The 13,934-nt window shown below is 42.5% G+C and overlaps 1 protein-coding gene across 1 annotated transcript in view; it reads right to left on the reverse strand.

Annotated features, from left to right (window-relative positions):
- Positions 1–1,399: 1,399 nt before the first annotated feature.
- The window catches only part of LOC126355944 (juvenile hormone esterase-like), a 58,505-nt gene continuing 45,970 nt past the window's right edge, over positions 1,400–13,934 (reverse strand). Inside the window, exons 9-10 of the mRNA XM_050006528.1 lie at positions 11,835–11,970; positions 1,400–1,671 (exon numbers count right to left, since the gene is read on the reverse strand). Of these exons, the coding sequence (XP_049862485.1) occupies positions 1,482–1,671; positions 11,835–11,970 (326 nt within the window). The 3' untranslated portion in view covers positions 1,400–1,481. The remainder of the gene's footprint in view (positions 1,672–11,834; positions 11,971–13,934) is intronic.

A 13,934-nucleotide genomic window follows, 5' to 3' on the forward strand; every position in this document is an offset into this window, starting at 1 on the left:
TATGTCCTACGGGGCCTGGTAACTACACTAAACATGAACGTCGCTAATGCACTTTGGTGGCCTTTCGACATATCACAGAGAATTGCAAATCTAATCATTTACACAGCTGTCGACGTTATGCACGTGTAGGACCAGATCTTGTGGGTGTTCCATTATCTTCTTTGCCAGGCTGTGTGCTCTTGTTGGTTTTTTCCTATCGTCAGAAGACCAATGGTAAATTTTCGTTTAGTAAATTTTCGCTCACAGATTCCGATTCATTCGCTTCAAAATAAAGGTTACCTTTCTCAAGCTGATACGTTTACCGTTCTCCATCAGCTTCGAAAGTCTGTTTCGCCATGACGTAAACAATATCTATATGTTCGTAGCGATAGTCCGGCAAAGTGACTAAACTAAATAGTTAGACAGCTAATTATTGGCTTGTGTTGTGGAGACATATGCCGTCGAAAGCTCATTCTTTGCTGGTGGTTTGTCGTTATGCACTTTAACTCGAAATTAATAAAATACTTATTTACGTGATTCTGCGTATTTAGCGAAGTAGTCCACATTAGCTGCTGATACAAACATAATATCCACCCACTGATTTTACGTCGGGTTGTGTGCACGTTGCTGATCAATTGAGTATGGTTTTTAGGAAGAAGGTATATTTTTATGTAGTGTCTGAAGCAAGTTGTTAATATTACAATAGAAAGAGTACACTTAGCTTCAAGTCGATTGATTTCGGAAAAATCTTTCATCTAGAATGTTTAGAGAATGCGAAACAGACCATGATTATTAAAAGTACCCCGTCTGGAGAAGACCAGATCCAGCCTAATGGAACAAAAATCTAAATTAAAAGGCGCGACACCTACATGAGCTCGTCCAGCTGGAATACGACAAATTTTTACTACTTCAACTCGCCAAGAACGACAACTTCATTTTATTCATCTCGTGGCTGAAGCTCACTTTATTGTCCGTGTTTGTCCACTGTCCCCCACCCCGTCACCCAAGAGTGTGTCAGAGGATTCCAGGAAAAAATAGCTTTAAGTCTTTCGACATTTTAAGAAAGTCATTTGTAATTATGGAAACGAGATCTTGTGGTACTGCAGCGCGGGGTAGCCGTGAGGTCTAGGGACGCCATGTCGTGGTTCGCGAGGTGCACTCTTCGGAGTTTCGAGTCCTCCCTCGGGCATGGGTGTGTGTGTTGTCATTCGTGTAAGTTAGTTCAAGTTAGATTAAGTAGTGTGTAAGCGTAGGGACCGATGGCCTCAGCAGTTTGGTCCCAAATTTCTTGTGGTACTGATAAGTGTAGAGTGGCTACGGAAACAAGTCGCTCATTTACACTTTTGTTATAAACGCTTTTGAAAGAAATATCTCAGTGTACATGATGTATACTCGTACTGTCAATAATAGATTCTACAACTGAAACGATTAAGTTATAGCCTTTATTAATTTGTGTGTCAAATACATTAAGAAATTCTACTTCTGGCTTCAACTTCTGGCAACTACAGTTCGTCCTTAGTGTCTTCCTGTACTCCGGAATTCCACAAAGAACTTAGTGATCGCCAGAATTCAGTACGCTCCTTGGTGAAGCCCCTCTTAGCTTTCAACTCTTCGCCGATCTCTAAGTACTCCGGTTCATCGTCAGATGTAACTTTCGGCCATGTTACAGGGTCTCCATCTGGAGTTGGGTTCCTGCAAAAACAACAAAGGCAGTAAGAAAAAAATGAAATGGAAGTATGTATGAGTAATGTTGGAGGAAACGGTATGCACGGACATTATGAATGTACTCACGTTTTCTAGAACGTTTGAGATTCAAGAAAAGAAATTACGAAGTCGGTGTTATCTTTACGGTTCTGTACTTCAACCGGTAAAAACGGAACCCTATTGGGACCACTTCCTTGTGTGTGTGTCTGTCCTACTGCTGAGACCCCTTTTACTCATGAACGGATAGAGATATCAAGTTGAAATTATGGCAGCTATACGGTTCCTTGCCGGTGTAAAGCAAACTTCTAAGTCAATGCAGTCAAAAGAACGGCCATTTATGTCTAATATTTTAACACTCGAAAACTCATTCATCAAAGCCTGCAGGCTGCTTCCCGTTGACCTAGAACCATACTATTTGGCAAAAAGTAATGTTTCATTGGGCAAGTGAAGGAAAAACATCCGAAAATTGCTAATTTGTAATAATATCACGTAAAAAATGGTTCCTTTTGTAGTCAGTTGTCCGTCTGCCAGTCCGTACGTATGGGAAGACCCTTTTCCTCAGAAACGGCGGAGATATGAAGCTGAAATTTATGTCAAATACTACGATCCTCAGACCCTTGGTGGCCTAAATATTTTAAACTTCTAAGTCAGCGCAACCAAAAGATATGGCCGTATATGTCACATGTTTTGATACTCGCTAACTTACTCATCAAACCTTATAAACATAGGGCTTGACGGTGCAGTGTCAAAGCGCGTGCATGGAAACAGGGAGCACGTGGGATCGAATCTCAGTCAGACCACGGATTTTCCGTCTTCCCTTTAACCTAGCCTTCACCTGCCAACGAAGTGAGGATGTGCTAGAAACAACACTTGGTTTGGATTCCACGTTAGACCGTAGGTCCCCTGTCCCCGACTAAAAAACTGAGAAAGGTAGGAACAGGCAAAGCACCGAAGCGGCGTCAAACAGAAAGATAATCACCAGGTCACTGAGGCCACACAAAATTAGTACTAATTGGAGCAGCTTGGCTCTCTCAGATCTGAAGTATAAGCCCTTATAGGTATTAATATATTTTCATCATTTAAAACGACTCACAGGGATTCAGATTCGTAAAGGCTCAACATTTTTAAAGCTATCATAGGCAGTGGCGTATATGACAGTCTCTCATTACAGAAATTTCTTGCCGGTTAAACGGTTGCCGTATTTGGAATATATTAAAGATTTAATAAAGAAGGAAAGGTAGAAATATACTTCACTAAAACGAGAATATAATTCTGAAACATTTTCTTTTCCCACGCTAACGTGAGTCTTTTTTACTACATACAATCATCTACAACAGATATAATCAGAATAATGTAAATATTCCGAGACCAATTGCAAGTTACATGCCACCTATAGCTGTAATTAATTTTAAATTAAATGAACATGAAACTAAAAGTTTCTTAAGTGAGGATTCAAATCCAGTCGTTTGTCTGAAAAAGCATTTGGCTTCTGAGTCAGAGCTAAATGGAAGGCAAATAAATTGTAAAAAAAATAGTCTATGGAAGCAAAGAGCAACATACACTTCAAATATCATACCCACTTTACAAAGACTAAAACCATAGCTATTTGGAAAAGGAGAAGCAGTGTTTACCTGCTGAAAAAAAGGACATCGGTATCAATGAAAATTTGTTTTTGTTAAATTGGTGTGACTTGGTCAATATCGTAGATTAAGTATCAACTTCATATTTAGGAAGTATTTATTAGTATGGCTTTTTGTTGATCACACAGATAACATTGAATACTCTTCCGTCAGAAGATCCTTGAAAAATTGACAATGACTGTTGAGGATTCAACTTGTGCTCCTTCATGTTCATTACTTTAGAAAAGGATCCACATGAACGCAGCCCTAGTCTGCAACCACAGGGAGGCATTGATGTACTTATGTAAGTTATTAACTGACAAGCAATATACAGAGTTTGTAGTTCAGGAACTTTTCTCTGTCCTACAAGAGGTAAGCAAAAGATACGACTGGAGCTCTCTCCAACCTCTTGAGAAAGCGAAATTTGCCAGATAAAATTAAATTTATAATGGGTGGTTTTATTTAAACTGACGGTGTTCCGAGTGCTGTAGTACGGACTCTGTAAATAGCAGAACACTGAAACATCTCAGGTGTGTTCAGTTATCGGTATGCTCACGAAACATGCTAAAAGTTATAATAGTTGACTTTCCGCCACGAGATGAATATTTGGCGCTGTAAGCGATCAGGATGTAGTTGGTGTGGGTCCAAGAATAGGGGAGGAAAGATCAAACACATTATAACTGTGGCTCTGGGACATTTATTAGGATATGGCCACGATTTAAAACAAGTGTTCAATATGGTCTTCTGATTCAGCAACAAGCTGCATCTGTAAAGGAATAAAGACTCAGTTTAGCGTCCTGTCGACATCGGAGTCGTTAGAGACGAAGCAGAAAGTCGGATTGTGTTGAGGATAGGGAAGGAAATCGGCCTTACCCTTTCAAAGGAATCATACTACCATTTTCCCGAAGCGATTTGGGGAAATCACGGGAAATCTAAATCTGGATGACCGAATGCGAGTACAGGGTGCTAACCACTGCGCCACCTCTCTCTGTGAGTTTCATCCATAACACGACATAGTTGACAGCTGCTTTCAGCATATCCGGTGTAACCAGAGTTATGTCGTCGCACACTCTCCTTCAGGTCAGGAGTCCAGATAAATCCCTGATAGAACCGATCTTTCAGATATCCTTATGACCAGAAGCCACACAGATTTAAGTCTGGGAATCTGGAAGACAACACATCTTGAAATTGCCTAGAGATGATGCAGTCGTTACCAAAGCTATCTCGAGGCAAACCGCCGGCCTCTGTGACCGAGCGGTTCTAGGCGCATCAGTCCGGAACAGCGCGACTGTTGCTGTTGCAGGCTCGAATCCTGCCTCGGGCATGGATGCGTGTGATGTCCTCAGGATAGTTAGGTTTAAATAGTTCTAAGTTCTAGGGGACTAATGACCTCAGATGCTAAGTCCCATAGTGCTCAGAGCCATTTGAACCATTGTTTTTTCGAAGCAAACCCTTCACCTGTCAAGCGATGTATGGTGCCACCCATCTTACATGAGAATAGTATTGTGGACCCAGTTGCGTTCTTGCAAAGTCGAAATCACGTGTTACGCAGGGACATCCATATTCACTACTGGCCATTAAAATTGCTGCACCAAGAATAAATGCAGATGATAAAAAGGTATTCATTGGACAGATATATTATACTAGAGCTGACATTACCACGCAATTTGGGTGCATAGACCCTGAGAAATCGTACCCAGAACAACCACCTCTGGCCGTAATAACGGCCTTGATATGCCTGATCATTGAGTCAAACAGAGTTTGGATGGCGTGTACAGGTAAAGCTAGCTGCCGATGCAGCTTCAGCACGATACCACAGTTCATCCAGAGTAGTGACTGGCGTATTGTGACGAGCCAGTTGCTCGGCCACCATTGACCAGACGTTTTCAATTGATGAGAGATCTGGAGAATGTGCTTTCCAGGGCAGCAGTCGAACATTTCCTGTATGCAGTAAGGCCCATACAGGACCTGTAACATGCGATCGTGCATTATCCTGCTGAAATGTAGGGTTTCGCAGGGATCGAAAGAAGGGTAGAGCCACGGGTCGTAATACATCTGAAATGTAACGTCCACTGTTCAAAGCGACGTCAATGCGAACAAGAGGTGACCGAGACGTGTAACCAATGGCATCCCTTACCATGACGACAGGTGATACGCCAGTATAGCGATGACGGATACACGCTTCCAATGTGTGTTCACCGCGATGTCGCCAAACACGGATGCGACCATCATGATGCTGTAAACAGAACCTGGATTCATCCGAAAAAATGACATTTTGCCTTTCGTGCACCCAAGTTCGTCGTTGAGTACACCATCGCAGGCGCTCCAGTTTGTGATGCGGCGTCAAGGGTAACCCCTGCCATGGTCTCCGAGCTGATAGTCCATGCTGCTGCAAACGTCGTCGAACTGTTCGTGCAGATGGTTGTTGTCTTGCAAATGTCCCCATCTGTTGACTCAGGGATCGAGACGTGGCTGCACAATCCGTTACGGCCATGCGGATAAGATGTCTGTGATCTCGACTGCTACTGATACGAGGCCGTTGTGAACCAGCACGGCGTTTCGTATTACCCTACTGAACCCACCGATTCCATATTCTGCTAAAAGTGATTGGATCTCGACCAACGCGAACCGCATTGTCGCGATACGATAAACCGCATTCGCGATAGGCTACATCCGACCTTTATCGAAGTCGGAAACGTGATGATACGAATTTCTCCTCCTTACACGAGACATGACAGCAACGTTTCACCGGGCAACGCCGGTCAACTGATGTTTGTGTATGAGAAATCGGTTGGAAACTCTCCTCATGTCAGCACGTTGTAGGTGTTGTCGCCGGCGCCAACCTTTTGTGAATGCTCTGAATAGCTAATCATTTGCATATCACAGCATCTTCTTCCTGTCCGTTAAATTTCGCGCTTGTAGCACGTCATCTTCGTGGTGTAGCAATTTTAATGGCCTCCACCGTAATTTGCAGATGTCACTGTACACCTAACAGGTCCGCGAGATGACATCCCCTCAAAGAAAAATGGAAGCTTGTGAAACTACCCTAGACAGTCACATAATGTGAGCGCAGTGGACATACCTGCACAAAACATGCTTCAGTTCTCTGCATTCACGGCACGGTGCATAGTAAAATGTGCCCCGTCCGTCCAAAGAATATTCTGTGATCGCATGCGAAAGAACGAAAGGCGAAGTCACGCGTCGTAGTCTATCTTGGGATTTCACTTGGCTCATATTCTGAATCGTGCGTGAATACCAGTGCAAATGGGACGCAAAATCTTTTGAACGATCGACCAGGGTAGAGACAATCCCTGTAGTATAGCTCGAGTACTGGGTGCAGAATTTGAGGCATGTACTGCTCGGTTGGCTTCAGCTTCAGCAACTTATCATCTGGCATGGGCATGGGTCACCTCCCTTCCCCTGCTGGACTACCCCGGTTCACTTGTTTCTTCAAATTCCTTGATTATATTATTCAGCCCATTTATTGACACGAGGCCCCTTCGGAGCATTTTCTATCGGCGATATTCCCGCAGTGCAGCGCTGCTGTTGTTGGTGTTCTGATAAAACATCTTTACCAGTAGTGTACGGACTTACTCCTCATGTATCATTGCATTTGATATGGAAGACTTCAACCTTCTTAACCTTTTATACTACCAGTCAAAGGAAATCAGCAGGTATCATCAAGTGACAAACAGCACACTGAAAGTGGAAGAGGAAACACCCCCTATCTCTTTCTGACTGCTTACAGCGCCATATTTTCACGTGGTGGCAGGAAGCGGAACTATTTCATTTTAACATACACAGCGCGCGCTTGATTAATAAACAAGCCTATGATATTTCAGCGTCCTGCCATGCATACAGCCCTTGCTGCAGCACTCAGAACGCAGTCAGTTTAATTATAACCACTTTGTATATCCGATTGCAGAATTTGGCTTGCGTGAAAGATCACAAATCTAATAATACTGGTCACGTATTGCTCTAGTGATTAATTTAAGAGCCGAAAGAATTAACTGGTGAATTAATGATATTAAAGCTATTTTCCCTGGCAGTCTGTGACCACCGATAGCTTACCTCAGCTGTGAACTAATGTCTCGTGGAGACGGAGAAATTTTCTCAACTGCAGATGAATTATGTGCTGCAGAAGCTCCCGAGCCGTTACTTTGAACCTCATAGCCTCGGCTATCTCGAGGCGTTATGATACCAGACCTTCCAGCCTTCATAGATTTGACGCCACTGCAGCCTAGTCCTGCATCTGAACTGGAAGTACAGGCTATTGGTGGCCGGATCAAATTCTAATCGCCTCCCTTGTTAGGTTTGTTATGGGGCCCACTTTCTGTGGCGTTGGGATTGATGAAAGGACATAGACCCTCTCGCCACCCCACTGGCTCAGTTAGAGTGACTTGGTGATAAACGGGTGTCACTATCATTTTCAAGTCTGTGTGCATAATGCTTCCAGCAGTCGGTGGTAACTATGGGTTGAGCAGCTCTTATTTGTACTATTATCGCTCATCAAAACGTTCACAGTTACTTCCGTCATAATTTCCTGGTGATACTTCCGCTATTATCTCCATCACTGGACATGACCAAGCTGTGTACTCTACCACGATAAATAAGTTCATGCTGTCCCTACTTGGGCTACTTTCAACTCAGACCTCTCGTCTATTAATTATTTCCAGTGTGATTATCTGGTACACACTGACTCTAAAAAAGGGGATGGGCGACTTGTTCATACTTTGTTTCATGGGTTCAGTGGTTCCTCTTATTTTGTCTTGACGTGCAGTAAGACATTTTCATGTCAGCTTGTTGCTTAATTTGTGTGTGTGTGTGTGTGTGTGTTGTTTAACAGCAAATGTAATGTAACAAGGCATCTCGCATTTCATGAGTTTTATGGTCAATGTATCTGAATTTTTACCGGACCTCTCTGTCTTCTAGTCTGTGGCATTCCCCTGTTGCCCCCCTTCAAAAGCTACCAGAAACTCTTGACACAGTTCTTTGCTACAACCGTCGAGCAAAGGAAGATTGGCAGGTAAGACTGATTATTCCGTCTAACAGGGAATCAGCGGCAGACAGTTCAATTAATCACGCTTCCCATTTGCAGTCGTCATTTCACCTTCGTTTGATTTAGAGCATCGGCAACCAGTCTCCAAGTTCCGACCCATTGCAGAGCTCTCTTCTTTCCAGCCAAATCCCAACGACCTGGTAAGGGGTAGCGGGTCTAGCAAGAGAGAATACTTGGGAAGGTATTACCATTTTAGACTTTTGCCTTAAGACCGTGGAACAAATCGGGAACTTTCATTCAAAACCAGAACACCTGAGCTACTTAGTAATATGCAGCCACCCGTTGTTTACTAACACGCACGATTTTTTTGATTTGGTGTAATTTTTGGAACGACACCATAGAGTAACATCGGCTACCCACAGCACACAATTCATCTACTCAGTGTATGCATTTGGCCCTTGCGTTGCGATCGCAATTGTAGGAGAAACCACACTGTGAAAGTGCAAATATCGTCTATCAAAAATGGCTCTGAGCACTATGGGACTCAACTGCTGTGTTCATCAGTCCCCTAGAACTTAGAACTACATAAACCTAACTAAGTTAAGGACATCACACACATCCATGCCCGTGGCAGGATTCGAACCTGCGACCGTGGCAGCAGCGCGGCTCCGGACTGGAGCGCCTACAACCGCACGACCACCGCGGCCGGCTATCGTCTGTCCGGTGGTTTTACGAAATCAGTGGTCCTCGCCATATTCTGTCACCGTTACCGACGTGGAAACAACTGGATTCTATGCATAAATTAATGTATAAATGGAGGATACTTCTGCGCTGTCTTAACTATACATACTTCGTACGTGTACATCACAAGAGCAAGTATGTTTTCTTCAACTGACCAGTGTTAGTCACCAACCTCCGTTCGATAAGTTTCTGTTGAGTTATGTCAAATATAAATCTTTTTTACAGTCAGTTGTAAAGTTTGTTTCAAGGAGAGGTTACTTAGAGGAGAGAAGTCAAGGTATTAGCAGAGGAATTCGGAAATCAGCTTAACGGTTACAATAAAAGTTTGGAGTGCTAAGCATCCACAGCTGAGATACTTGATAGCAGTTTAAGTCCCTTTAATTCCGTCCCACTTTTAGTTAGTAGTACTACGTTTTCAACAATCTTCGTTTTTCTCCGTGGAATATTCATTAATCCGATGAAACAACCGATGAGTGTTTGTAACCGGTTCAGGACCAGCAGATAAACGGGGGTACGTCGGTTCGTTGGATAAGCGGAGTGTGAAGCATACTTATTTTAGATACGCTTCAACGAATGTACCGTTTAGTGTCAAAATGCTAGTTAATAGAGACAGCCAGTAGAGATCAGAAATGAGCTGTGTACCCTCGCGTTAAACTCGTCAGCGCGCCAAAGACGTTATCTCCGAACTCGCCGTCTCTCAGCACTCGTGAGTCTCCGCCACTGCTCATATCACTGTGAACAGGTCGCTTGACTCTTCGTGCGGTACAAATGGACTCGATCAGCGTAGAAAGGAGATCCAGGATACGGGATTGCAAGCATAACGGAGTGGTCGTGACACTGCAGCTACATGCAGTATTTATTATTGTTATTATTATTAGGTGTGGTTGGACCTTCTTGGACAATGCAAAACTATTACATATATTTTTTACATATGTTTTCTCACGATGCAGGTGGAATTAACCATTTAGTACCCATTGGATGAACTCTACATGCTATTCTTCTGAAAGGTGGAATACATCATAGAACTTATTCCAAACATTACTTTTCCTGTAATGGTGTGCATTTTCAGTTGTATGCACTGCGCCACTTAATTTTCGTGTTATAACCTCCTCAGCCTCACAAGACACAGCTTCGTTACATGTTCGTAGTTTCGAAGCAGTTCTCATTTTTTCTGTCTATATTCTTCTTCTTCCTTCTATACACTTTGACCATGACCTAGCAGTGACTTTATTTTCTGGTAGTACTTCCCATTTGCTAGTATTTGTTTGTATGATGTTCTATTCAAAATGTCTGCTGGACTTAAATGAGCTTTATCTAAATTATTTTCAAATTGATGTGTGTGTGTGTGTGTGTGTGTGTGTGTCTGTGTGTGCGCACGCGCATCTTCATGTATGTATGGATATGTATATGTAATTTGTACTATGTATGTCCATGTAAGTTTATCTGTGTGCACTTGTATAAGACAGCTGTAAATTTATTGTAATATGTAGACATTATTCACCCAAAGATTTAATAATTACATTGACACACACACACACACACACACACACACACACACACACACACACACACACACACACACATCGACCCGTTAGGGAGTCTGTGATGACAGTACAAGGATACAGAATATGAAGACGAAGTATATTGTCTGTATACTCATAAATTGTTGGAATAAATTTAAAGAGCAGTCTTTGAAAAAATAGCAGAAATAAAGGATGGGCTATATACACACAAGTGCAAGCTGCCATGACTAAGAATACACGAAAGGCGTGCTGCTTGACCACACGGGCATAAGTCATACTGCTCCGTATGCTCTTTCCGTTTGACGGAGCACTATGTTTTCTCACGACGCAGGTGGAGTTAACCATTTCGTACCCATTGGATGAACTCTACATGCTATTGGTCTGAAAGGCGGAATACATCATCGAACATATTCCAAACATTACTATTCCTGTAACGGTGTACATTTTCAATTGTATACCCTGCGCCACTTAATTTTCGTGTTACAACCTCATCAGCTTCACAAGAAACGGCTTCGTTGCAATCTGATCCCGGCAATCTGTCATTTCGCCCTGTCTGTGATACTTCACATCAGCAAGATCGTGCACTCAACTTCTGTACTGAGTAATGACTCGCTTACGCACCTGTACACTTCAGTAAAAGAGATTCGACGAGTACCGAGCGACCGCAGCGCTACCATTCTCAGGCTCGTCATACCCGCAGCATAACAGAGTTGGAAGGGAACTGCTGTATCACTGATGTAACAGCCGCGCCTTGATTTGTAATATGTGTAACCCTCAACATCAGGCTCCTACTTGATCCGTTTCTGACCTCCAACCGGCTCACAGGTCGTTGGCAAGACAGAGGAGGCAACGTTAGCAAACGTGGTATCTCCACGGTCCGCGGGCTTCCACGAGCAAATACGGGAGCAAGTAAGTGTGCAGGGTGTGCTTCACTAGCAGATCGGACAGCGGCACTCTCAGGTACATTAAGAGCAGGAAACACATAATTGGCACATCGATGTAATGTCTGTTGTGCTACACAAAACAGCCATGTATAATCAATGGATCAGCAATAAGCACCCAGTTTGAATCATATCTTGTCAATGCATGGGTAATTTACGTGTTTGTCGCGTATACCTCCGTTAGAATAACATTTTTAAATTTGCTCTCTTTCCATGAAGACACAACTCATCGAGAGTTTCCTCACAGTGAATTAAAGGTACAAAAATCGATAGTGTTTTTTTTGAAATTTTATAATATATACCATTATGTATTAATTGATATAGTTACCCAGTTTTAGCGAAATCGGTCCACAGCTTAGTCATTATTTCAACCATCTTCATGTCTTCGTCTGGTAAATCGTAATCTTCCGGATAGAACGGGTTTCTAGGAAATAGGTAGAACAGTTCATCTGTGTGTCCAGCACCTGAAAGTAAGGTCGTGAAAGCCATACAGTAGTTCCAAAAAGCAATAGTTCTATGAAGCGATACGCTTTCACACGAGAGCAAGTCGTATGAGCGACCAGTATGAATGGGGCTGAATTTTCATTGAGATAATATATGTAACTGTTCATAGGGGAAGACTACCATTTACGTGGGTAATCTTCTGTGTTGAACCCTGCACAAAGCCGAGGTACTGAGTTGTTCACATGTGGCAAATACCTCCCAATGGCGGTTGTCTGCAACAACCGTGTAAGAAACTTTTTATAAAATCTAGTGAGACTGCATCCGTTCCTTGGTAAAAATTTCAATTTTTGTGTAAAAGATTGTAAACCTCTTTTTATTCTTCGTGATATTTTTCGGAATGCTAGGTTTCCCAAACTATTTAGATGTAGAGAATAGGTTAAAAATCTTCTATCTCTTACATTTTGTAGGTATACATACCGACGTCGCAAGCTGAAGATGAACAGATAGAGAAAGTGTATGAGGATATTGAAAGGGTAATGCGGTATGTAAAGGGGGACGAAAATCTAATAGTCATGGGCGACTGAAATGCAGTTGTAGGGGAAGGAGTGGAAGAAAAGATTAGAGGAGAATATGGGCTTGGGACAAGGAATGAAAGAGGAGAAAGACTAATTGAGTTTTGTAACAATTTTCAGCTAGTAATAGCGAATACCCTGTTCAAGAATCACAAGAGGAGGAGGTATACTTGGAAAAGGCCGGGAGATACGGGAAGATGTCAGTTAGATTACATCATGGTCAGACAGAGATTCCGAAATAAGATACTGGATTGTAAGGAGTACCCAGGAGCAGATATAGACTCAGATCACAATATAGTAGTGATGAAGAGTAGGCTGAAGTTCAAGACATTATTCAGGAAGAATCAATACGCTAAGAAGTGGGATACGGAAGTTCTAAGGTATGACGAGATACGTTTGAAGTTCTCTAACGCTATAGATACAGCAATAAGGAATAGCGCAGTAGGCAACACAGTTGAAGAGGAATGGACGTCTCTAAAAAGGGCCATCACAGAAGTTGGGAAGGAAAAAATAGGTACAAAGAAGGTAGCTGCGGAGAAACCATGGGTAACAGAAGAAATACTTCAGTTGATTGATGGAAGGAGGAAGTACAAACATGTTCCGGGAAAATCAGGAATACAGAAATACAAGTCGCTGAGGAATGAAATAAATAGGAAGTGCAGGGAAGCTAAGACGAAATGGTTGCAGGAAAAATGTGAAGACATCGATAAAGATATGATTGTTGGAAGGACAGACTCAGCATACAGGAAAGTCAAAACAACCTTTGGTGACATTAAAAGCAACAGTGGTATCATTAAGAGTGCAACGGGGATTCCACTGTTAAATGCAGAGGAGAGAGCAGATAGGTGGAAAGAATACATTGAAAGCCTCTATGAGGGTGAAGATTTGTCTGATGTGATAGAAGAAGAAACAGGAGTCGATTTAGAAGAGATAGGGGATCCAGTATTAGAATCGGAATTTAAAAGAGCTTTGGAGGACTTACGGTCAAATAAGGCAGAAGGGATAGATAACATTCCATCAGAATGTCTAAAATCATTAGGGGAAGTGGCAACAAAACGACTATTCACGCTGGTGTGTAAAATATATGAGTCTGGCGACATACCATCTGACTTTCGGAAAAGCATCATCCACACAATTCCGAAGACGGCAAGAGGTGACAAGAGCGAGAATTATCGCACAATCAGCTTAACAGCTCATGCATCGAAGCTGCTTACAAGAATAAAATACAGAAGAATGGAATAGAAAATTGAGTATGCGCTAGGTGACGATCAGTTTGGCTTTAGGAAAAGTAAAGGCACGAGAGAGGCAATTCTGACGTTAGGGCTAATAATGGAAGCAAGACCAAAGAAAAGTCAAGACACGTTCATAGGATTTGTCGACCTGGAAAAAGCGTTCTACAATATAAAATGGTG

This window comes from Schistocerca gregaria, chromosome 3 (genome assembly GCF_023897955.1).
Source record: "Schistocerca gregaria isolate iqSchGreg1 chromosome 3, iqSchGreg1.2, whole genome shotgun sequence".
NCBI lineage: Eukaryota > Metazoa > Arthropoda > Insecta > Orthoptera > Acrididae > Schistocerca > Schistocerca gregaria.